Source organism: Anabrus simplex, chromosome 1 (assembly GCF_040414725.1).
Source record: "Anabrus simplex isolate iqAnaSimp1 chromosome 1, ASM4041472v1, whole genome shotgun sequence".
NCBI lineage: Eukaryota > Metazoa > Arthropoda > Insecta > Orthoptera > Tettigoniidae > Anabrus > Anabrus simplex.
In genome coordinates, this window is record NC_090265.1 from 1,421,718,627 (window position 1) to 1,421,746,193 (window position 27,567).

Genomic DNA, 27,567 nt, shown 5'->3' on the forward strand with positions numbered 1-27,567 from the left:
GAGTTGAATGTCTACACGTGTCTAAATTAATAAGTTATTAGATTTCATTTACTGCATCTTTGGCGTGTCTACAAACAGTAGCGGCAGTTAGGGGGTGGGGTGAGGAGGGACAGTCGCTCCCACCCGCACTTTGTAGAGTAAATATGACATATATTCCATTTTAGCCAGCTGGAACTAGGAATTATTTTTAAAAAGCTATTTGTAAAAGCCTTGTTGTCTTATATGCTAAATCTTTCCTTTATTGTATAGTGCTACGACAAGTAGTGGAGACGTTGCATTTGCTGTGAGGAAGGGTAGTAGGGGTACACATTTTTGCCGAGGTCGTGGCCATGGAGTTATAATTCACCCGCTTGCCGTGCGCATTCGTCAGTCTGGCAGTCTCTTTATTGTCTGTTAGTTTCTTAGTGTGTATTCAAATACTAAATGATTATTAATTGCATAATCATGCCGTACATCTATGTAATTGTACAGGGCGATCTGGCCGTGGGGTTACAGGCGTGCAGTTGTGAGCTTGCACTCGGGAGATAGTGGTTTCGAATCCCATTGTTGACACCACTGAAGATGGTTTTCCGTGGTATCCAGTTTTCATACCAGGCAAACGCTGAGGCTGTACCCTGTCTTCAGGGCTGCTGACAGTGGGGTTCGAAACTACTATCTCCAAAGTGCAAACTCAGAGCTACACGCCCGTAACCCCACCGCCACCTCGCCCGGTATAATTACATAGAAGTACAGCATGATTATGCTATTAAAAATAATTTAGTATTTGAATACTCACTAAGAAACTAACAGACACTAAAGAGACTGCCAGATTGATGAATGTGCGCGACAAGTGGGTGAATTATAACTCAGTGGCCACGACCTCGGCAAACAATATATACCCCTACTACCCTTCCTCACAGCACAGGCAAAGTCTCCATTACTTGCCGTAGTGCTGTACAAATTGGTTAGCGGCGACGAACAGCATTTTGTGCGTATTTCCGTCAATAATTATGTTAATAATTAAATAAAATAAACGAAGGAATTAGCAGATAAGATAACAAGGTTTGTATAAACAGCTTTTTAAAATAATTCCTAGTTCCAGCTGGCTAAAGTGGAATGAAAATGTAATGTGTACTCCACAGAGTGGTGGTGAGGGGGGGGGGGAGAGAGCGACTGTCCCTCCTCGCCGCACCCCCTAATCGCCGCTACTGTTTGTAGACACGCCAAAGGTGTAGAAAAGGAAATCTAATAACTTATTTATTATACACGTGTAGACATTCCACTCGATGGAAGAGTTGCATGTATGAAACAAAAACTAATACTGTTCGGTGAAGTACGTATGTAAAAGGCATACGTCTGTTTGGAGCTTCTGTTGCATTTCGACCAGATTGTCCAGATTAAAATAATGTCTGTGTATTCACCGCTGCTGATCACATTAGCTACTGCCGATATGCAGACAGCAAATATAGTGTGACTATAGCATACACCAGCCTAGAACTATGCGGTCGAAAACGATGTTTACTAATGCAAGGGGTGCATTTGACCGGCAGCGCTGAGTAACATGCTGCGAGTGTGACTCTGTTTCTTATCTCTTCATATTCTGATGTAACCTGCCCGCTGGCAGTAGTTCTCCTGTTAAAATCAGTTGGTAGACACCCCACACATCACTTATGCATGCGGGACATTTATAAGTAGAAAGTACGGCGTCCGTGAGCCACCTGGTATAAAACAGTTTGCAATACGCTGGCGTATTACCTCTACCGGAATCCACGCCCCCCCCCCCCCAACCCTTATTCGCCTGTTCCTGCGACCTCCCCTCCCCCTCCCCCTACCAGGCACGCCCCGATTCCCCGCTGATGCGTGCGGCTTGTTGCCTGACACACCACTCGGCAGTTTCGCTTGTTAGTTCCTCTCTAACTTCTCGCTGGTAATGTGGTGCTCGAGGTGAGTTTCTATCTTAAAATTACCTAATACCTTTCTTGATCCCTTTACGTCATACTTACACAGTGTTCAATTTCTTTTAGGTCCGTTTGTCGGATCTGGTAAATGCAGCACGGGTGAAGTTTAAGAAAGCGGAGATTGTTATTAGTGGAATACTGTGTAGGAGGGATACTGACTGGAGGGTGATTGGGGATTTAAATGAGACTATGGAGTGGGTATGTGGGAAACTGGGAGTGAAATTTCTAGATCCTAATGGGTGGGTAGGAGAAAGGGATCTGCGCTCGGATGGCCTTCATTTAAACCGCAGTGGTACGTATAACTTAGGAAATTTGTTTGGAAGGGTAATAGGGAGGTACATTCAGGGAAACGGGATGGCCTAGGGAGCGGTGATAAGGGAACAGGGAACTGGAAATCAAGTAGGGATCACATAAAATTGTTAGTGTTGAACTGTAGAAGTATTGTAAAGAAAGGAATAGAATTAAGTAATTTAATAGATATATATTACCAGATATTGTAATAGGAGTTGAATCATGGCTGAGAAATGATATAATGGATGCAGAAATTTTCTCACGGCACTGGAGTGTGTATCGTAGAGATAGGATAGGAAAGGTGGGAGGGGGAGTTTTCATTCTGGTGAAAGAAGAATTTGTAAGCTACGAAAAAGTTAAAGATGAGACACATGAAATTCTAGGTGTAAGGCTCATTTCTAAAGATAATAGGCAACTTGATATATATGGAGTGTACAGATCGGGAAAGGGTAGCACTGATGCGGATTCGGAATTATTTGATAGGATAGTCAGCTATGTGGGAAACGACATGGAAAGAAATGTGATTGTAGCGGGAGATCTGAATTTGCCAGATGTCAATTGGGAAGGAAATGCGAACGACAGGAAGCATGACCAACAAATGGCAAATAAGTTAATATGGGAAGGACAGCTGATTCAGAAAGTGATGGAACCAACCAGAGGGAAAAATATTTTGGATGTGGTGCTGAGAAAACCAGATGAGCTATATAGGGAAACTGAAGTAATAGATGGTATTAGTGATCATGAAGCTGTTTTTGTGGTAGTTAAAAATAAATGTGATAGAAAGGAAGGTCTTAAAAGTAGGACTGTTAGGCAGTACCATATGGCCGATAAAGCAGGTATGAGGCAGTTTCTGAAAAGTAACTATGATCGGTGGAAAATGGTAAATAAAAATGTAAACAGACTCTGGGATGGGTTTAAAGAAATTGTTGATGAATGCGAAAACAGGTTTGTACCTTTAAGGGTGGTAAGGAATGGTAAAGACCCACCTTATTATAATAGAGAAATAAAGAGACTAAGAAGGAGGTGCAGACTGGAAAGAAATAGAGTTAGAAATGGCTGTGGAAGTAAGGAGAAATTGAAGGAACTTACTAGAAAATTGAATCTAGCAAAGAAGGCAGCTAAGGATAACACGATGGCAAGCATAATTGGCAGTCATACAAATTTTAGTGAAAAATCGAAGGGTATGTATAGGTATTTTAAGGCAGAAACAGGTTCCAAGAAGGACATTCCAGGAATAATTAATGAACAAGGGGAGTGTGTATGTGAGGATCTTCAAAAGGCAGAAGTATTCAGTCAGCAATATGTAAAGATTGTTGGTTACAAGGATAATGTCGAGATAGAGGAAGAGACTAAGGCCAAAGAAGTAATAAAATTTACGTATGATAACAATGACATTTACAATAAGATACAAAAGGTGAAAACTAGAAAAGCGGCTGGAATTGATCAGATTTCTGGGGATATACTAAAGACAATGGGTTGGGATATAGTGCCATATCTGAAGTACTTATTTGATTATTGTTTGGCCGAAGGAGCTATACCAGATGAATGGAGAGTTGCTATAGTAGCCCCCGTGTATAAAGGAAAGGGTGATAGACATAAAGCTGAAAATTACAGGCCAGTAAGTTTGACATGCATTGTATGTAAGCTTTGGGAAGGCATTCTTTCTGATTATATTAGACATGTTTGTGAAATTAATAACTGGTTCGATAGAAGGCAATTCGGTTTTAGGAAAGGTTATTCCACTGAAGCTCAACTTGTAGGATTCCAGCAAGATATAGCAGATATCTTGGATTCTGGAGGTCAAATGGACTGTATCGTGATTGACATGTCTAAAGCATTTGATAGGGTGGATCATGGGAGACTACTGGCAAAAATGAGTGCAATTGGACTAGACAAAAGAGTGACTGAATGGGTTGCTATATTTCTAGAAAATAGATCTCAGAGAGTTAGAGTAGGTGAAGCTTTGTCTGACCCTGTAATAGTTGAGAGGGGAGTTCCTCAGGGCAGTGTTATCGGACCTTTATGTTTTCTTATATATATAAATGATATGAGTAAAGGAGTGGAATCGGAGGCAAGACTTTTTGCGGATGATGTTATTCTCTATAGAGTGATAAATAAGTTACAAGATTGTGAGCAACTGCAACGTGACCTCGAAAATGTTGTGAGATGGACAGCAGGCAATGGTATGTTGATAAACGGGGTTAAAAGTCAGGTTGTGAGTTTCACAAATAAGAAAAGTCCTCTCAGTTTTAATTACTGCGTTGATGGGGTGAAAGTTCCTTTTGGGGATCATTGTAAGTATCTAGGTGTTAATATAAGGAAAGATCTTTATTGGGGTAATCACATAAATGGGATTGTAAATAAAGGGTACCGATCTCTGCACATGGTTATGAGGGTGTTTAGGGGTTGTAGTAAGGATGTAAAGGAGAGGGCATATAAGTCTCTGGTAAGACCCCAACTAGAGTATGGTTCCAGTGTATGGGACCCTCACCAGGATTACCTGATTCAAGAACTGGAAAAAATCCAAAGAAAAGCAGCTCGATTTGTTCTGGGTGATTTCCGACAAAAGAGTAGCGTTACAAAAATGTTGCAATGTTTGGGTTGGGAAGAATTGAGAGAAAGAAGAAGAGGTGCTCGACTAAGTGGTATGTTCCGAGCTGTCAGCGGAGAGATGGCGTGGAATGACATTAGTAGACGAATAGGTTTGAATGGCGTCTATAAAAGTAGGAAAGATCACAATATGAAGATAAAGTTGGAATTCAAGAGGACAAACTGGGGCAAATATTCATTTATAGGAAGGGGAGTTAGGGATTGGAATAACTTACCAAGGGAGATGTTCAATAAATTTCCAATTTCTTTGAAATCATTTCGGAAAAGGCTAGGAAAGCAACAGATAGGGAATCTGCCACCTGGGCGACTGCCCTAAATGCAGATCAGTATTGACTGATTGGTTGATCAAGATCTTTCCAGAGTTACGTTTGACCACCTGAAAACATTGTTTTTCATGAAATCTCACCTGTCAACCTACGGCCTCAGTCCACTCACATTTTTGAATATACTACTGAAATATAGGTTCAAAAACTATTTTATACCCTACTAAGTCAAGCTATTTCAGTAAGATTTAAGCAAGATACATGCCATGAAAGTTTTTTTAAAAATCCTACCTATTTATGATGGCGCTCTGATTATAATCCATGAGGAACTATTTATTTTTTTCAAACATCGGACAATAAAATGGTCTTCCCTTTTATACTGTATAGTAATAGTAATCGAATGGGTATCTGTTGAGAGACCAGACTAACGAATGGTTCATCGAAAGGGGGGTAGCAGCCTTTCGGTAGTTGCAAGGGCGGCAGTCTAGATCATTGACTGATACGGCCTTGTAATAATACTCAACATGGCTTAGCTGTGTTGATACTGCTACACGGCTGAAAGCAACGGGAAACTACAGCCGTAACCACCTCCCGAGGACATGCAGCTCTCTCTGTATGAATGTTGTACTGATGATGGCTTCCTCCCGGGTAAAATATTCCGGAGGTAAACTAGTCCCCCATTCGGATCTCCGGGTGGGGACTACACGAGAGGGGGCGATCATCAGGAAGATGGATACCGACATTCTGCGAGTCGGAGCGTGGAATGTTAGAAGTTTGAATCGTTGTGGTAGGTTAGAGAATCTGAAAAGGGAGATGGATAGGCTAAAGTTAGATGTAGTTGGTATAAGTGAAGTACGTTGGCAGGAAGAACAGGATTTTTGGTCAGGCGACTACCGAATTATCAACACGAAAGCAAACAGGGGTAATGCAGGAGTTGGTTTAATAATGAATAAGAAAATAGGGCAGCGGATAAGCTACTACGACCAGCATAGTGAAAGAATTATTGTCGCCAAGATAGACACCAAACCAATGCCCACCACAATAGTGCAGGTCTATATGCCTACTAGTTCTGCGGATGATGAAGAAATTGAAAGAATATATGAGGAGATAGAAGATTTAATACAATATGTCAAAGGTGACAAGAATCTAATTGTGATGGGAGACTGGAACGCAGTGGTAGGACAAGGAAGAGAAGGTAGCACAGTAGGAGAATTTGGATTGGGACAAAGGAACGAAAGAGGAAGTCGGCTGGTTGAATTCTGCACTGACCATAATTTAGTCCTCGCCAATACTTGGTTCAAACACCACAAACGACGGCTGTATACGTGGACGAGACCTGGAGACACTGGAAGGTATCAAATAGACTTCATTATGATTAGGCAGAGATTCAGAAACCAGGTGTTGGATTGCAAAACTTTCCCAGGAGCAGACGTGGACTCTGACCACAACTTGTTGGTCATGAAATGCCATCTGAAATTGAAGAAATTGAAGAAAGGAAAGAATGCAAAAAGATGGGATCTAGACAAGTTGAAAGAAAAGAGTGTGATGGATTGTTTCAAGGAACATGTTGCACAAGGACTAAATGAAAAGGCTGAAGGAAACACAGTAGAGGAAGAGTGGAGAGTCATGAAAAATGAAGTCAGTAGGGCTGCTGAAGAAATGTTAGGAAGGAAGAAAAGATCAACTAAGAATCAGTGGATAACTCAGGAGATACTAGACCTGATTGATGAACGACGAAAATACAAGAATGCTAGAAATGAAGAGGGCAGAAAAGAATACAGGCGATTAAAGAATGAAGTGGATAGAAAGTGCAAGGTAGCTAAGGAAGAATGGCTGAAGGAGAAGTGCAAGGATGTCGAAGGCTGTATGGTCCTGGGAAAGCTAGATGCTGCATACAGGAAAATCAAGGAAACCTTTGGAGAAAGGAAATCTAGGTGTATGAATATTAAGAGCTCAGATGGAAAGCCACTTCTAGGGAAAGATGAAAAAGCAGAAAGATGGCAGGAGCATATCCAACAGTTGTATCAAGGTAACGATGAAGATAATTTCGTTTTGGAACATGAAGAGGCTGTTGATGCTGATGAAATGGGAGACCCAATTTTGAGGTCAGAGTTTGACAGAGCTGTGAGTGACCTAAATAGGAACAAGGCACCTGGAATTGATGATATTCCCGCTGAATTACTGACTGCCTTAGGAGAAACCAGCATGGTAAGGTTATTTCATTTAGTGTGCAAGATGTATGAGACAGGAGAAGTCCCATCCGATTTTCAGCAGAATGTTGTTATACCTATTCCCAAGAAAGCCGGTGCTGACAGGTGTGAAAACTACCGCACTATTAGTTTAGTATCTCATGCCTGCAAAATTTTAACACATATTATTTACAGAAGAATGGAAAAACAAGTTGAAGCCGAGTTGGGGGAAGATCAATTTGGCTTCAGAAGAAATGTAGGAACACGTGAAGCAATTCTGACTTTACGTCTGATCTTAGAGGATCGAATCAAGAAGGACAAGCCCACGTACATGGCATTCGTAGATCTAGAAAAGGCATTCGATAATGTTGATTGGACCAGGCTATTTATGATTCTGAAGATGATAGGGATCAGATACCGAGAACGAAGAATTATCTACAACCTGTATAAAAATCAGTCTGCAGTGATAAGAATCGAGGGCTTTGAAAAAGAAGCAGCAATCCAGAAAGGAGTGAGGCAAGGCTGCAGTTTGTCCCCTCTCCTTTTCAATGTTTACATAGAACAGGCAGTAAAGGAAATCAAAGAGAAATTTGGAAAGGGAATCACAGTCCAAGGAGAGGAAATCAAAACCTTGAGATCTGCCGATGATATTGTTATTTTATCTGAGACTGCAGAAGATCTCGAGAAGTTGCTGAATGGTATGGATGAAGTCTTAGGTAAGGAGTACAAGATGAAAATAAATAAGTCCAAAACAAAAGTAATGGAGTGCAGTCGAACGAAGGCAGGTGATGTAGGGAATATTAGGTTAGGAAACGAAGTCTTAAAGGAAGTAGATGAATATTGTTACTTGGGTAGTAAAATAACCAACGATGGCAGAAGTAAGGAGGACATAAAATGCAGACTAGCACAAGCAAGGAAGAGCTTTCTTAAGAAAAGAAATTTGCTCACTTCAAACATTGATATCGGAATTAGAAAGATGTTTTTGAAGACTTTTGTGTGGAGCGTGGCATTGTATGGAAGTGAAACATGGACGATAACTAGCTCAGAAAGAAAGAGAATAGAAGCTTTTGAAATGTGGTGTTACAAAAGAATGCTGAAGGTGAGATGGATAGATCGAATCACGAATGAAGAGATACTGAATCGAATTTGTGAGAGGAGATCGATTTGGCTAAATTTGACGAGAAGAAGAGATAGAATGATAGGACACATCTTAAGACACCCAGGACTTGTTCAGTTGGTTTTTGAAGGAAGTGTAGGTGGCAAGAACGGTAGGGGTAGACCAAGGTATGAATATGACAAACAGATTAGAGCAGATGTAGGATGCAATAGCTACGTAGAAATGAAAAGGTTAGCACAGGATAGGGTAGCATGGAGAGCTGCATCAAACCAGTCCATGGACTGATGACTCAAACAACAGTAGTACTCTAAAAATAATTAGCTAATAATGTATATATGCTAAAATCTCTCATGATAGAACGTTCAAAAAAGATTTTATATATTGCTCCAAGGTCAATAGTCTAATTTTAATCAGCTGTTTAGATAGTCAAGAAGATTTTATACAAACTTGTTGGCTACTGTAATTCTATATATAATTACAGCATTTAACATTACCAGGTGATAGAAAAGCACGGAGCTGTATATAGAATAATTTTACCTCTTTTCTAGAACTTTATTATGATATTTGTAGGAGATGTTTGTGCAGTCAAATGTTTTATGTTGTGACGCAATTATAAATTGCTAGGTATTTGAGAAGGTTGATCTATGTACATACCTATGTAATTTACTCAATGTCCTTGTTCGCTTAACCCTAGGCTGATGATAGCATAAAAAATGCCAAAACCGGTACCTAAAAATTGACAATAAAAATGTGACATTTTAATTATATCACATTTTAAGTAGTATTGAACAGGTGGAGAATCCTACCCTTTATCTTTGAATGTAAATCAAGTATTAGGCCAGGTGGCCTGTTACGGTCTCAATCCATCTTTTAGCTGAACGTCCAATAAATTGGGGCCCCTAGGTTGGTATCATATGATCTTCCTTGGGACTCATTCATGAAGCATTCTGTTGATGTGGTCTCTCCATTCTTTTTTGTAGGTTTGTGTGTTATTTAATACACAGTCTGTCTTTAGTTCCTTCATCACATATTGGTTCCTTTTGTGGTCCCAACATGTGTATCCTGTTGCACATTTGATAAATTTAATCAGAGCAGCAATAATCCTGGTTTCATCTTGTCTCGTGATTGTCCATGCTCCATTTCCATATGTGAAAATTGGTCTAGCTAGTATTTTGTAGACTCGTAATCTTGTATCTCTTTGCACTAAAGATGGTTTCATTATTGAGTTTTGTTATTGAGTTTGGTTTTGTTGAACTTTGCTATCTTATTAGAAATATCTACATCATTGTCGAATGACAAGGAGTAGCCAAAGTAATTGATGGGGTTGACTTGTCCTAACAGTTTGTTGTCAAGATAGATCTTACCCAAATTGGTTCTTTATCCCCGACAGCAAGTACTTTTGTATTCCCTGTGGATATTTCCATGTCATATTCGGTGACTGTTCTATTGATATGATGTATGGAGCGTTGTAAATCTTCCTCTGTGCTGGCAAAGAGTACTTGGTCATCAGAATATACAAGCGTGTCTAATTTTAGGTATGTGTAATAGTGTCACCTGGTGTGGATGAAGTGAGTGTCGAAATGATATAGGCAGCAGGAAACCATGGACTTCACTGGCTATTCAGTTATAAGTACCATCTGAAAGGACAAAAAGATTCCAGAAGATTGGACAAAAGACATTATAATTCCTCTCTTCAAAAAGGGAAGCAGGCATAAACTACAGAGGAATTACACTCCTGTCTCAAGGATTAACGCTGATGGAACTTATCATTCGATAAGATTCCAGAAGATTGGGCAAAGTCCATTATAGTTCCCCTGTTCAAAAAGAGAAGCAGGCATAAACTACAGAGGAATTACATTTCAGTCTCGTGGATTAAAGCTGATGGAGAAAATCATTGACAAATGGTTAAGGAGCATCACTAAACCTCAGTAGAAGAAGAACAATATGCATTCCGGGGTAATAGAACAACTACAGATCTCATCATAACGAAATCTCTTATCAGAAAAGTGAAAATGCTCTATATATTGACTGTCAGAAGTGTGCTCATATAGAGAGTGGATATTCGGATTGGTATGTCACAACTAAAGCAGTGCAAGAAGGCAGTGCTTTGTCACCATTGTTACAACATTGTAATGGATGAAACCATTAAGAGGGTGAAACAACAGAATTCTGGAAACTATTTCAGGTATTTGCTTTTGCAGAGGATGTAGTGATATGGGGCTGCAGAGTCAAAGTACAACAGAAACTAAACACCTGCAACTACCAATCAGTCCTATCAAAATAGTAGCAATGAAAGTGAGCAGGCAATGAGGACATATGAACGTTATGCTGGATGGAAATAAATTAGAAGTTGATTATTTCCAATACCTTGGCAGTATTGTAACTCAAGATGGCCAAAGCTTAGCTGAAATCACCAACAGAGTTCAGAAAGGAGCCCATTTTTATGACCAAGTCAAGAACTTCCTTTGGGACAGTCAAGTGTCTTTGGTATCTAACGAAGACTCTGTATCAGGCCTACTTTGTACCAATAACACCATTTGGACTGGAAACTTATACCATCAACAGAAGGGATAATAGCAAACATTCCTGAGGCCAATGCTTCAGAAAACAAGACAAGATCAGAAATGAAATGATCCAAAAAGACACCGAAATGGAACCACTTTGTGCAACTCTTGCAACATCAAGATTGAAATGGTTTGGTCACTCTAAGAGAATGGATTCAAAGAGAGTAGCAAGGGAATGGTTTGAAAGGGACCTGGAGAGTAAATGACCTACAAGCAGGCCAAGGACAATATGGATATCGCAAATAAAAGAAGATCTGCAAGAAAGTGGCATAGAATGGTGTTACGTTGAAGAGAAAGGAATGTACCTATGCAGATGGAAATGGAAAGTGCTCTTACACCATACCGGGAAACTGGAGACGGTTAAATGACAATGACGATGATCTAATTTCAGGTGTCTGTTGATTGTGATACTACTGTGGGGGAGATGTGAAGAAAAATTCATGGATACGATAAAAAGCAGGGAGGATAGGCCACAACTTTATTGTACCTCTCTGCTTGTTTCCATGGAGGAATTGTATCATTAACCCTGACTGCAATTAAGTCTTTTGGACATAATTTTGATAATGCTTCAATCAACAGTTGTGGTACTTCATCGTTATGTAAGATATTTATTAATTCTGCTCTGTTTAGTCTGTCAAAGGCCTTTTTTGAAGTCCACAAATAATATGTGTGTGGATATATCGAATTCTATATGCTTCTCTATTAAAATTTTGAGAGAAATTTCTTCACCGATCGGGTTTGAGAGTAGTGTTTATATAGCTCATTTTTGATGAAATTAGTGAATATCTTATAGCCTGAGTTAAGGAGACTTATTCCTCTATAATTTTTGCAGTTTTAAAGAACACGTTTCTTATGACTAGGTACTACAAATGCACTCTGACAGCTTGCAGGAGGATTTCCACCTTGGCAATTCTGTATAACAAGCGAAGGAACCTACAATTAAAGCTTTCTCTGCATATCTGAATACTTCTAAGGTCAGACAATCTTCCCCTGGTGATTTGTTTCATTTCAGCTCCCGAAGAACTGCATGTTACTGTCTGATGTTTGGGATGTTGTGGCTATTTTGTGTGATGCCCACGGGTCGTGAAAAAACTGGAGCCATGTGTGCTGCGAGATAGGATTTATTCTAACATTTTCTCTGGTGTTATTATCCAGGTGCTTTAGGATTTTGTTTGTGGCTGTGGCCTGTAGAGATCTGCTTTCATGTGAAGTAAGAATTCATTCTCTGAGATTTTTCGTAGTTTCCCGACTTCACGCTTGGCAAGGGGCTTTTTATGGCGTGTCATCATTCCACTGTCACAGACTTTCCTTGTTCCTTTTCTTTTTGTTCCCATAATTATGCTATAATGTGAGATGCAGCTCTCCTTCCAAATAGGTGACACAGCAAACTTCTGATCTGGGAATGCTAGGACGAATGTCAAGATAAAACATTTGGGCTTTGAGAAACTACAGATTGCATCAAGTGTGGCGATTTATAGATCCATTTGTAGAGAAAGTGTTTGAAGGCCCTCATTATATGGCTCAGAAATAAGACTGGGTGGCAGGACGATGGATAGAATGCTCTGTTAGCAACCAGTTGGCATTTGATCTTCAATGACATACAACACTTAAAAGTACCAAATATACAATCAATCATTTATAAATATAATAGTTAAAAATACAGAATAAACAAATAAGCACTAACATAAATAGTTAAAAGTATTAAAGTAAATATACAAAGTGGACACATGTTATTGGGATGTTTTTTGTTTTGTTTTGCTATTTGCTTTACGTCGCACTGACGGAGATAGGTCTTATGGCGACGATGCGATAGGAAAGGCCTAGGAAGTGGAAGGAAGCGGCCGTGGCCTTAATTAAGGTACAGCCCTGGCATTTGCCTGGTGTAAAAATGGGAAACCATGGAAAACCATCTTCAGGGCTGCCGACAAGTGGGGCTCGAACCCACCATCTCCCAATTACTGGATACTGGCCGTACTTTAGCGACTGCAGCTATCAAGCTCGGTATTAAGATGTGAAGAAGAGGTGTTAACACTTCTGGGGAGTACTCTGCAGGAGTGAGTAGTGACAATCAGAACTGGATGTCCAGAGATACCAACCAGCTGATGGCTTCTTGGTAGCTGCATGCAAGTCATGATTGTTTCCCACAAATCTCCTCGGCGGGCAAATGTAGACTAGACTCCCCATGATGCACCCTGGGCAATGTGATATAGGTGCTTTAGGATATAAATGGTCTATACATCAGGCTGCTGGATATCGCAGCAATTTAGAGGATACACTTTACCGGGCGAGTTGGCCGTGCGCGTAGAGGCGCGCGGCTGTGAGCTTGCATCCGGGAGATAGTAGGTTCGAATTCCACTATCGGCAGCCCTGAAGATGGTTTTCCGTGGTTTCCCATTTTCACACCAAGCAAATGCTGGGGCTGTACCTTAATTAAGGCCACGGCCGCTTCCTTCCAACTCCTAGGCCTTTCCCATCCCATCGTCGCCATAAGACCTATCTGTGTCGGTGCGACGTAAAGCCCTTAGCAAAAAAAAAAAAAAAAAAAAAAAGAGAGGATACACTTTAACCTTCTTTAATGATTTGGTTGAGCAGCAATGTTAACCAGCAATGAGTATTTCATCACTGTGAGTGCCACTACTGCTCTTCAGCAAGATTGTCTGGGCCAGTGGCTTTTCCTTGCTTCACTTGCTTCAAACCAGTCTTAACTTCGGAGATGGTTGATTTGTTTGATGGCATGGGGTAATTCCTCAGTTAAGATCTTTTTATAGTAACTTTGGCAGCATTTTCTTGTTTTTTTTTTTTTTTTTTTCCCCAGTCAAGTAACAAATCGCTTGTTTCTTCACTGATGCTATAGATATATTGGATGGCCTCTGTTTTATGATGAGTTGGTAGATACTGCAGTCGTCTTTGTGTTGTCTAGTTTCTCACATAGCTCTGCATACCGTTTTTTTCACAGAGAGACAATTGTTTCATCTCCCTATGAGCTGCTCTTAGGCATTATAACAAGTCAGTGTTCTCTCATTGAGAAATTCATGATATAACAGTTTCCTTATGTGCATCGCATCTTTGACATCAATAATCCAAGAATGGTACATCAGGCTTTATAAGCAGCCTCTTTCACATTTGTCTAACTGTCTTCAACTGTGGTAATGGGCAGTATTATCATTTGTGCTGGGATCTCAGTCTCCTTTCTCTGAAGTGCCAGAATTTAATCCTCATTGGTTTCATTCATGTTTCATGTTCGGTTTTTTGTAGCCTGACTTGTAACTTGCAGATAATTAGTTGGTGTTGTGTTGCAATTGTTTTGTATGATATTAATTTTGGATCTAGCTTGTATTTCTGATCTGGACTTTAGACTAGGATGTAGTTGTACGTTGCCCTTGTGCTGCTGCAGTATCCGATTAAATGCGAATTACGCTTTCTGAAACAGGATATGGTGATACAGATTCTGTATGTCTACGTAATTGAGGCTTCAACTCACCACTGTTGTTCTTTTCTCTGCATCCTTGTCGGTCACGGACTGTATGATTTTCCCACCTATGTCTACCTTGTCCACTGCAATTGCTAGCAACAAGCTAGTCCTCTGGAGGTACAGTGAAACCTTGTTAGTGTGTTCCTCATTAACAGGTTTTCCCACTTCATGTCGTAAATTCAAAGTCCTGATTCTCATTGTATTAAATCTATATAAAAATACCTCATCACGTCATGAATTTTCGCTATTACCGCTTAGTACAATCACATTTTTCCTAGCCCTAAAAATGTTATTTGTCATTCCTTGTGGAAGGATCGTGATTTCTAACTTGGGTAAGAGCCCTTGCCACAGTTGCGTGATTATGGGAAAAGGCCTTGAATTCTTGAACTTCACAGGATAAATTGCACCTATGAGGAGCAAGCCATTAGCCTCAGAAATGCTCAGTTTTGCTTGCTGGTTAGCAGTGAAACTGCAGAATAACATAAGGTGCCTGTTTGTGCTTGTATTTCACACTCCATTCAGAAGTTAGAAGTGTATTTCGTGTTTAGTAGTACGGTTGTCGCGTGATAGTCTACATCTGGAACATAAAATCGTGTGAAATTGACTACCATGGTGCATATTTGTCTTGTGATAGCCTAATTATGGATATGGAAAAAGTTGTCAAATTCCTTACTAATCAAGACAAAATTAAAGTCTTGTCAGCAAAGTTGACTGGCACCCAAAATCTCTTTAAGCGTGCATAGCTGGCGAGAACGTTGAAACTCGCACCTTTCAGTTTCGGCTCGGATCAGTTGAAGTTTTGTTTGATTCAAAATGGCAGCCATTCTGTTGCAGTTGCACATGGCCGTGTATAACCTCCAATTCACTGTTTAAGTATGTGACATTTGTTTTAGAAAGAGTGTGATCTGCAATAATACTTTGATAGTTTTATGGGCCCCATTCAAATATTTTCATATTTGTTGTTTGGTGTTTTTAACACTTTTCAATGCATTATTGTTATTTTACAAGCCCCTACGTTTTCATATTTGTTCTCTCGTGTTTTCTCACATCTTTTAATACTCTCTTCTCATAGAGTTGTATTTGGTGTTTCAATATCCCTGTTGGATAGTTTTTAATCGTGTAGTATGTTTTCTCACTTAACACATTTATTTTCCTTGTCCCCTGCAGAAACGTCTTAACGAGGTTTAACTGTACTTCATTTTGAGGATTACCTGGAAGGCATTTTGGTTCTTGCAGCACATAGTCATAGGTGCTAAAGAAGTGGATTCCTCTTCTGTATGCGAAGTATATGATTGCTCCTCATATGACCAGACTTCAGAGACAGAACTGCTGATTTTAGCTATTCATCATCATCATAGGCATTTATTCGTCAAACAAATATAAATATGTGTTTCGGAATGTCAGTTGTGTTTTCTCAAGTGGCTGATTAGCCCAATTCTAGACCCACAGACTCTTACAATGACAACTACTACAACTATATTAAAGCCATATAGCCAAGCATTAAATGTTGTAAGATGTCTTCCTGCTCCAATATTTCCTGCACTCCACATCTCTTCTTAAATTTCTGATGTTGAATGATGTAAGACAGGATGCAGGGAGCCTAACTTGTTGAACAGTTTATTTCCATGTAACAGCAACCCTTGCATATTTTTTAAGTTAACTGGGTCTTGCAGACACTCCCTGTGGGTGGGGGCGGTAGAATAATACCCATGGTACCACCTACCTGTTGTAAGAGGTGACTAAAAGAGGCACCAGGGGCTCTGAACTTGAGAGCGTGTGTTGGCGACCACGGGGACCTTAGCCGAGTCCTGGCATTGCTTCTACTTACTTGTGCCAGGGTTACTTTCATCTATCCTATCCAACCTACCATGGTAACTATTGTTCTTTTCCAACCCCGACAGTATTAGGGTGTTCGAGGCCTAGGTTAGTCTTTCATTTTCACGTCCTTCATGGCTCCTGTCTTTCTTTGGCCGATATCTTCATTTTTCAAAGTGTTGGATCCCTCAGATAAATGTTAATAGAGGATGGTTGCCCTGTTGTATTTCCTCTTAAAACAATAATCACCACCACCACCTCTTGCACACACACACACACACACTCATACAGGAGACACCCTAGCCACTGACCAAAATAATTTAGACAGCATGCCACAGATATGTTAACACTAGCTGATGTACCCGTGCTTCGCTATGGAATTCTACAATGTATACAGAATTCTACGTTAGGTAGTGTACATGTTGTGAGTACGACTGTATTAAATTGCATAGCTCTTAACGTTACCCTTGAAATGCGATGGGGAAGTCACTAAACGTCTCTTCCTATGTGAAGACTGGGCTAGGGAATTTTCCTTGTAATGGCAGGCCCTCAGTCACAACCAAGTTGGGGAGTTTTCATTATAATGGCAGACACTCACTCTCCACTTGCCTTTTTACATCCTCGGAAAGACTGTCTTAGTGGTTTTACCAACTGAAATCAACATATGTCATTACAATAACGCCAGTAGGAATGTTGCGATTTAAAGCAATGCTGTCATATGAAATACTCGATCAAACGAAAAACCACACTCTTTCTCACTTTTGACGAACAGTAGTACGCTGCCAATCAAACAGTCCAATGTTCCAGAGCTGTAATGACCAGGCCGCAGAAAGCTGTGAACACTCCTCTGTCATTATTCTGTTAAAGGTGCACACAGCTCATTCTGATCAGTGCCTCAAGAGTAGGGACTGAATAGCTGGAATGCCATGATGAACCAGTGTGTTACGTACCAGCAGTATAAGAAAATGTATGAATCAGAGGAATCGTACGCTAGAGAAGAAAGTTATCTAACTCCCCTGCTATTTCCCGTCAATATTTAAGCAGGCTGTTATACTCTGTATGCAGCAGTAATCCCCTCTATCGGAGATGAGTCGCAGCATAAGAGACAAAGAACATCACAACAAACAAGGGTCAACGTAATGTTATTATTGATCAACAAATTGTATGAGCTTTCGATATTGTAGGCCTTCACATTTAGTTTCTTCCGACTCTGAAATACCACTCTTATCACAGTCGGCATGGTAAAACTGAATAAAACATAAATGATCGGAAATTGTATTCTCTATGAATTCTGTTATATAGCAGTTGTCGATAGGGCCAATAACATGGGTACTGTATTTAAAAATTACATTTTAGGTGCCTTCCCCTGAACTACCATTTCACCCAGGATGAATAAAATTGTTTATAGCTTACACCGTAGTTTCTTATTCCCCGACTCTACATACCAATGTACATTAAATTCTGTTTACCTATTTTCTCGTGGCTCAGCGCTGATATGGACTTAAGACACAAAAATACAAATTCATGAATATCTCTGTTATCATAGCTGGGACGGTAAAAATCTATAAGACATAAATGATCGGAAATTTAATTCTATGTAACTTTAGTTATGCAGTATTTATCGATAGGACCATTAATAACATGAATATTTGAGAATTAATTCTAGGCCTTTCCCTAAAACTACCATTTTGCTCAGTGTGAATACAATGATTTATAGGCTAGATTGTAGTGGCTTATTCCCCGATGAGTTTTGTAGCTGAGTACAAAAAATATGTAGAAATTTGTTTCGCCTCTTCTGCTTCACTGCAGAAGTCCTCCTTACAATTTCTAATCACTAGATTGTGTACCAAAGGCCTGGATTCAATTCCACTCTCTCTGCAGTGTTCATACAGTGTGTGGTCATATGCCATTGTTGATTGTGATTCATCCAACGGGTGGAGAAGTTAAGTCTTGAGCAGACCCCTAGGTGCTATTCGACAGGAGTAGGCTAGGTGCCCGTACTGGGTTTCACCCCCTCCCTCCCTACTATCATATATCACATTTTTCATTTCATTTCATTCACTCCTCGGTCTGGCTCCATGGCTAAATGGTTAGTGAGCTGGCCTTTGGTCCAGGGGATCCCAGGTTTGATTCCCAGCCAGATTGGGGATTTTAACCTTCGTTGATTCATTCCGATGGATTGGGGTGTGTGCCGTCATTATCATTAGAATTCATCGTAGACAGGGCCTCATCCTCACAGATGCGCAGGTCGCCTTCATGGCATCAACTTGAAAGACCTGTGTCAGGCCTCTTCGGAGGTCACATGCCATTATTATTATTATTATTATTATTATTATTATTATTCAATTCTCTGAGGAAGCTGGTGTCAGGAAGGGCATCTGGTTGTAAAAAGTCACTATGAAGATTCATCTCACTCCATACCCGACCCCGTAGAGAAAGGGGACAGGGGTTAGACACACACTGTTTATATGTCAACTAAGGTTAGGTTGAAGGAAGAATCCCACCTTCCAATACTTATTTGTTTTTTGCTGTTAGTCTATGTAATTTTAAAACATATTCCAGCTTAAAATCTAGTTACATTATATAAGATGTTACATGTTAGGAACAAAACATGTACTTTTTAAAATAATATAATTAGATTTTAAGCTGGAATAGGTTTTAAAATGACATAGACTGGCAGTAAAAAACAAATAAATATTGGAAGGTGGGATTCTTCCTTCAACCTAACGTTAATTGAGTTGATGCCAATATGGGGCAAAAATGAGATTTATAAATTGTAATTAAATTGTATACATATTTTTACGTGTTTCGTTCCTAATGCAGAACATCGTCAGCTAAAAAAAAAAAAGGTACAGAAATGTAATGTAATGTAATGTAATTTGCATATTACATCAAGTAAATTACAATTCACTCAAGGAGAACTTTGTTCAGAGCAAAATTGATTCAGAGAGAGACTGTTCTCTTCTTGCACTTCATTACATGATATGTAACACACTGTTCATTGCACAATACACATATACACTCCTGGCTGGCCCGGCGGTAGGATTTCTTGGCTGTAATGTATTCTCATCATATATACTACATAAATTGTCTACCTGTTCTCCTGCTTCATCGCCTATCATCATTGGCTGCCTGCTGCTACGTTTATTTCAACATTAACGTTGACATGTGATTCATTCTCCAAATTCTACTTTGTCTCCTCGGCCTGCTCGGTGTGTACTGTGCATGTGTTTACTCCCTACCCTGCCCTGTTCTACGTCACTGGCTACGTCACAGATCTTTCTCGATCTTCCTCGCCCCTCTTTTCAATCCGCTATGAATGAATGTGCTAGCCCCAGCTTGGCAGTCAGGAATCAAGCGAGGAATACTGTGTGTGGAGAGAGCATTGACCTTAATGCGACTCGTCCACGCGTACTTATCTCTTCTTGTCAAACTGGAACATCTCACGTGTCAACGCTGGGCTGGGATAGCAAAATTATTTCTACCTTATAAGTTCTACTGGAACTCTCTACTCATTTGCCCTTCAGGCAACACATGTACAGTAGTATAAACTTTATGCCATTTTTTTCAAGGCTTAGTGTGTTCTTTCCTTTTATAAGAGAACTTTGCTCTTAAACAAATAAACTTGGACTTGCGTCCTGCTTGACATTACGTGTGGGCAAGAACTGGAAAGACGAACAATAAGTGTTTCTAGGGAACAAAATGCAACTCACACTGGTGTACAACAAGTTAAGCAGCCAGACTCTTCCTTCCTATTCCCTCGCCCATCTCACATTATTCTCCCGTTTGGTCAATAATCTTATTATTAATTCATTTTGTATTTTTCTTGTTGTTAAAGTTTTGATTGATGGTTGTTGTTTAAAGGGGCTTAACATCTAGGTCATTGGTCCCTAATAATATGAAATGAAATGACAAATTAAAAACCCAAAATCCTCCACTGACCACAATTCAAAACATGAGGACGATGGATGGATGGATGGACGGATGGATGGATATGAATTTAAAACGATCAGTGGAACTGACCCACAGTGCCTCACATGCACAGAAGCTGGCGTAAAACAATAGTATTACTGACTAAGGGACTGCTTCTATAGCATGATACTGAATCGATGATGCTTGTAGTCGAAAGGAGTCCAAACTCCAAGTCATCGGCCCCTCATAATAGTACTTATTGCTAGAAAAGTAGAACCATGGTATTTGTCATGTTGCAGTACTAATCAAGAGTAGCGTAGACTCGCGGTATTCCACACATTATGGTACTACTCACAGGTAATGAAATTCGCACATGTATTACAGACCTACTGTGTTTCGCACATTGCGGCGCCATTTACAGGCAACGCAAACCTATGGTGTTCATCACCTAAGTGTACTAACCACAGGGACTCGTACTATCCCGTGGCGTTCCTCATATAGTGGGTGCTAATCAAAGACAAGCCAGAACCATGGGTTCCGTCATCTCATGGTGTCGCTCATATAGTGCTACTAATTACAGGTACTGTAAAAGCCGCCACACTCTCGTTTGCTACTAATCACAAACCTATTTGGTACCTAACATAGTGGTACTACGCGCAAGGAAAAGCGACACATGGTGTTCCCCGCGTGGTGGTAGTAACCACAAGGAGTTTCATGGTTCTAATTGGATCATCCCTTGGTCGCCCCTTTTAGTCGCCTCTTTCGACAGGCAGGGGATACTGTGGGTGTATTCTTCGTCTGCGTCCCCCACCCACATGAGGTTGTTAAAGTTTTACGAATAACCCTGGTGGTTTCCATTTCTACGGTGGCCTATAAGAGGATTGAATGTGGAAAGCTATTTTTTATATAAGCCTTTTTATTGTGTTAATGCCATGGCTTATGAACATTTGTGATAACATTTTGTGGCTGATCTAATCAATCAATCAATCAATCAATCAATCAATCAATCAATCAATCAATCAATCAATCAATCAATCAATACCTATCTGCATTTAGGGCAGTCGCCCAGGTGGCAGATTCCCTATCAGTTGTTTTCCTAGCCTTTTCTCAAATGATTGCAAATAAATCGAAAATTTATTGAACATCTCCCTTGGTAAGTTATTCCAATCCCTAACTCCCCTTCCTATAAACGAATATTTGCTCCAATTTCCCAACTTTATCTTCATATTGTGATCTTTCCTACTTTTAAAGACACCACTCAAACTTATTCGTCTACTGATGTCATTCCACGCCATATCTCCAATGACAGCTTGGAACACATACCACTTAGTCGAGCAGCTCATCTCCTTTCTCTCAAGTCTTCCCAGCCCAAACTTTGCAACATTTTTGTAACGCTACTCTTTTATCGGAAATCATCCAGATCAAATCGAGCTGTGGATTTTTTCCAGTTCTTGAATCAAGTAATCCTGGTGAGGGTTCCATACACTGGAACCATACGATCTATTTTATGTTTTATTCTACCTATTGTTGAACTTCTAAAGAATGAACATATACTCTGCTGTTAGCCTTGTTGTTATGAAAAGTGTGCTTATTCTAATTTTTCCCTCACATTTCCTCTCTTTAACTGTACCTACCACAGATAATGCTCTGGAATCCCAGCACTGCTTCGTGGTACTATGCTGAGTATTTGGGTGTATGGTTCGATCTCAAAATACAAGTTTGGTGCGCACTTTCTGACGAAACCTATTTGAAAGTGCCTTGCGGGCCTGGTAGTTTCATGTTATTCTTCACAAGATAAAATCGACTTGGTTTCATTCTCTCACTAGATAATAAAATAAATATTCTTTCTAACTTGACGGGGCTTTGGGATCGATATCTCATGGTCTCAGTGACGTTAACAAACATTGTGTGTTCTCTCTTTGCCTTAACCCATTAGTGCACAGCGTCCAAAAAATCGGACGTTATAAAAAATAAAACTGTGTGATATTTATGCACGGTTTGAAGCCTGCAATACTTTCTTGTGCTTCAGAAAGGCTGTAGCCAACAAGAACCAAGAATACATCATTCTTTATCCTTACCATTCATTGTTCAATCACACTAATTGCAAGGATGGCAGCAAGATAGTACAGAATTTTGTGGAACAGTTGAGATTTTTATATATGAATTAACAAATATTTCCAATAATTGTATACAATGGAACACTTGTTGACACTCCTATGAATCTACTGGCACACAAAGATGTCAATTATGTCTTATTATTGACGCAACAGAGGCATATAAATATAGTTGTCCTGAAAATCGGACGCTATGCACAGGGAGTCCTACTGTCTCAGACATTTGTATTCCCATACTAGTTTGAATGTAAGTAAAATATTGGAAGTTTTGGAGAAAGAACTGACATTTGGAGAGGAGCAGCATATCAGCATACCTTCTGATGACGGGTGTGAAATTGTTGATAATAATGACAGACGAGTATGAGGGTAATCTAAATTACGCTGGTACAAACCTACTTCTGAGTTAATGCGAAGAGCAAATTGCTTCAACAAAATATGAAAAAGGGAAGGCTAGGTCCATTTCTATTCAAAGTATTCATGAATGTTTACAGATGGAACGGAAAAAGGAAGCTGTCATATGAAAATAAAGAGAGTCGTACATAAGATTGGGCCAGTACCCCTGTTTTTGATATCCCTGATAGAACATTCAAAAGCATTAGTAGGTCAAATTGTAACACAAAAGAAGCAACTCCAAAGTGGACAAGATCACAATCTACATCTCATTTGGTCACTGTTTTCCTGTCCCCCCGCCATCAGATGATGCGCAAAATTGTGAAATTCCATTACACTTCTTTCTCTGCCAGTGGCTATAGGACACCTTTCCACCTTTCCAAATGTATACAGCAATGTAAAATGAAAGGCTGATGTAATTTGGACTTGGAGGAAGTGTAGTCCTGTCTCTCATTGATGCAGGTGGAACTGAATCAAACATGGCGCATACAATATTCCTTGACAACTATTTTACATTCCTGAAATTGGTAAGACAATCAGCTTCAAAGGGAATAAGTGCAACAGGGACATTGCAAGAAAATCAGACAGAGAAGTGCCCCCTTCAAAGAAAGGCAGACAAGAAAAAGAAGAAGGGGATCATACAACTGCAGGAGTTTTGGTGGTGCGTTGCTGGTGCACTGGAATGACAACAGTGTTGTCACTGCTGGTACAATGCTGGTACAAACTACAAACAGATGGAGAGAAGCAGGTGGTCCAGTGGAAAAAAAAAAAAATTGTCTCTACCACAATGAAAGCTTTTGTAGTCCTACAGTGGCACCCGAAGAGTGGATCAGCATAATCAGTTTGGACGTCACCTGAAATGCTTCTGTGGATATCATCATCAGTAAATACATAACCGTAAATAGCATATACAGTATTGTGATAAGTCTTTAGTGGAAATTGTAGATCTACTTTACAGTCTAAATTGGATAAGGTAATCCAACTCTCTAACACTACCTAGCTTGCAACATTATTGTACAATATAATGCTGAGTAACTAGTGTTGTTGTACCGACCTGAGTGCATAGCGCCCGATATAATGGACGGCCTTTATAAATAAAACTATCACTTGTATGAACTTTCTGATTGTTGGAATGTGTTTCTGCACTTATTAAGAGTGGGAAATGTAGCTAAATTGAAAAAAAAAACCCACACAAAAGAACTTTATGCAGGCATTTGTAGTCTTAAATCCTCTATCAAGAAGGTTTCCGGGCTAAAACATATACGTACCAGGATCGGGTGAATTTAGATACCCCTAGGACTCTTTTAAGGTACCTCGGTTTCATGCTTTCCAGTTCTCGTAGCTGTTTACGTGATAGGTACGCCCATATTACTTTTAATCCGTATGTGAGTATTGGTAGCACTTTGACCTGCCTCCAGTGACATTCTGTGCAGATGTTTGATTTCACTTATGCTCCAAGTGCAGCAGCTAGTCTATTCTATATGTGTACTGAGAAGGTCGTCCTGGAGACTTGTAGTGTGATCCCTATACATGTGAACGGGTTTTTCGGTGTTAATGTATGTCCCCCACGTACAATGTAGTCCCCTTTAAAAATATTCAAGACTCTATAGACCTGAAATTATCAATTCTTATGCTCTTTAACCTTTGCACCTAAACACGTATATTAAAGGAAAATATTGGATCAAAAAATTAATGAAACTATTGATAAAAAAAGGTTTCTGACCATTATTATTATATTGAGAAGACTTGCTTGGACTGAAAATAACAGAACGCAAAATTGACTAGCACACACAGTTTACAGAGGGAAGGGGAGACTATTATTATAATGCCATAAATCCTTATATTTTATTATCAAAAGAAAGGCAAACATACAAAAAGATAATTTTCAACAGCATGCCTATATACGAAGTCCTAACAGACTTATGAATGTGTTCCACTGGAAAGCGAATACTTGGTTGTATCAGCAGAAAAATTCTAGAAGGGAAACTTGAATTTTAAGGCCGAATAGTATTACAAGAAGTTTTCTTGAAGATAATATTTATGTTAAAGGAAACATACATAATAAAAGCTGGAATTACTACATGTAACACTGTGTAAATAGTGAGCAAGCACATTCCAGACTTTCAGCCATACTCAGACAAAAATAGCAAATATCAGTCTCACCTTGCTTTTGATAGAATAAAATATATGCATTGCTGTAATCTTCTTCCTGAGGTCTCTGCTTAATCACAGCTTCATCGTTATAATAATGCCATTCATTTGTTCGGGGGTTTTTACTATATGCAGTATAGTGACCAGCCGAAGATCCTGGAATAAGAAAAAAAAATTATACATCCTTACTGAATATAGTAAAACATCTCCTTATGGGCACTCCTTGAATACAGACAGATTTTATACCCCAACTGAAATAATATACAATATACTATAATGATAAGAAGATAAAGGTTTCAAAGTAGTGCTGTGTACCTGCTAGCCCAGTCACCTAGCTCTTCAGTATTGTCAGCTGGAAGCAGGTGAATAAAGAGAGTCATAAAATGTTGCCTGACTGATGAGTCTGATATCTGGTTACCATGATCAATTCGACAAATACTGCATGGTGTAGTCGACAAACAAGCCTGACTGACTGTTTTTAGGGAACTTGGTAATGCAGTACTGTATATTTATAACTAATTATATTATTACAGAGTAAACATCGCAAACTTTAAATACCGATAACTTACTTTAGGCCTAATTTCACAATATTTTCCTATCTTTTGATCCTTTTCAATTCAAAGTTTTAAAGCAATATACTGTATTTAAAATTGAAGTTCAATTTCATGCAAAGAGTGGAGGCATGCATGATGTACGTTATGGGGATGGGCAGACTGGGACAGTCAGTTATTCTGAAACATTAGGAGTTTGAGGTGAAGTGTTCTGGTACAGTGTGCCAGCACACAGCACTGTAACTGCGCGGTAGAGAGAACTGCACGAGGCAACTTGACATGTTCCGCGTTAGCGGGAATGTGCCTGTACCAGATGTGATGTGTGTAGTTACGGCCAGCTAAAAGCTGCAAGGAACAGTCAGAACACTGAAATTTGCGCCTAATGATCACAGTTAAAGGCAGCTTTTAGGTTAATTTTTTTTCTGTCAATATGAAATACTCATAACACAATTACAACTTACCAAGGGAGATGTTCAATAAATTTCCAATTTCTTTGAAATCATTTAGGAAAAGGCTAGGAAAGCAACAGATAGGGAATCTGCCACCTGGGCGACTGCCCTAAATGCAGATCAGTATTGATTGATTGATTGATTGATACAATGGCAGTACAGATGTTTAAAAGTAACTATTCAAGGATATTTTCACCAGTTGAATGTATCAGCCTGCACTGTGTGTAATTAGGGCCCGGATAAAAATTCACGGCACTTGAAAAAGCAGTCAGAACTCTGAAATACGCACCCAAAAAATCATGTCTAAATGTTGTTTTAGGATAAGAATGCTTTCATGTTATTGTTATTTTCACCAATTAAAAATATACTTGCACAATTGAAGAAACATTTGTCAATATTCTATTTACGTACACAGTATACAATGGAACATTAAAAAAAAAAAAACATACAAGCAGAATATGAAAATAAAAACTGTGGGATGAAGTTTGAAAATGTCTCATCATCGTGCCGGTTGAAGATCCCTTTGCAGACAAAATAGAGGAACATAAACTGCATTTCACTCTATCCGGTTTTATTCCAGTAAAATAAGTCCTAAACAGGACTCCGGTGCGACATTATGCAAAGTTTACCGTCCTTAGTACGGTAGGCCTATATATTACTAGGCTTCAATGAATACACTCTTACAAAACAGTTGAAAACAAAACAGAACACATTAAGTTATTCGCATGTACCGAAGGCCAGTTACTGGTGCAATGAAACTCACAGAACAAAGAGGATATGATAGAACACAGTACACTCCAGCACGCGGCGGCACACTGCCGGTATCGACAGTCAGGTAGTAGATTCACAACTAAGTATTTTTTATTTTCCACCTTGTCGATACACTAAATTTCTTAAGGCAACTTATTGGTCAAAAGTGGTACATGTTTCATATATTATAAACATGAATTTTTCATCTAAACAGTGTTATGTGGCTGAAGATGTTTATAATATATGAAACATGTACAACTTTTAACCAATAAGTTGCCTTAAGCAATTTAGTGTATCGACAAGGTGGAAAATAAAAAAAAATACTTAGTTGTGAATCTGTGTAAGTGCGATACGGACCATGAAGCTGATTTTATGTAAGTCAGGTAGTAGGCGAGGGGCGAAGGGCAGTGCAGTGGCGCTTCTGACAGATTAGCGAGTCACTGTTGTGATTTTGCTTGCTACATAGTAAATTTACAGTTAGATTAGGCAATCTATCTCCCAGTGAAGAATACCTTCCAGATATAGACAAATTGTTATTTGTCAACAATGTCTGTACTCATAAATTAGAGGTTTCACTGTAAGAATATATTAAAGAGTTTGAAATATTAATCTGACTAGTTATTTTAGTACTAGAATTGATTTTTTTTTTTTGATCTGAAGAGGGTGCCTTGAAAGAAAATGTGATTGATTTGATCTCTACTTAATGTGTGCTTTTACATCTTTTAAGACTACTCATCCAATTAAATTTAAAATTCACGTAAACATATTAACTCGAACCCACAAATAAATAAACAATAAATGTTTTAAGGAAAACAGACAACAATGAGACCAAGATACATGGTGACAGGTGAGAAGAGGTGGAAAAAGTTAAGTGGGGAGGGGCGAAAGAATGTACTTGTTCCAACCTAGCTGTATTATGATTACTGTTATGCTTTACTATGTTCAGTCTGGAAGCCTCTGTGAGTGAACCATGTGCCTACAAAACCCTATAT

The 27,567-nt window shown here is 39.3% G+C and overlaps 1 protein-coding gene across 3 annotated transcripts in view; it reads right to left on the minus strand.

The window, feature by feature from the left end:
* The window catches only part of LOC136858382 (uncharacterized), a 523,023-nt gene that overhangs the window by 28,414 nt on the left and 467,042 nt on the right, over nt 1-27,567 (minus strand). For all 3 annotated transcript variants that reach the window (XM_067137884.2, XM_067137885.2, XM_067137886.2), the window contains exon 16: nt 24,838-24,981. In XM_067137884.2, coding sequence (XP_066993985.2) covers nt 24,838-24,981 — 144 coding nt within the window. The remainder of the gene's footprint in view (nt 1-24,837; nt 24,982-27,567) is intronic.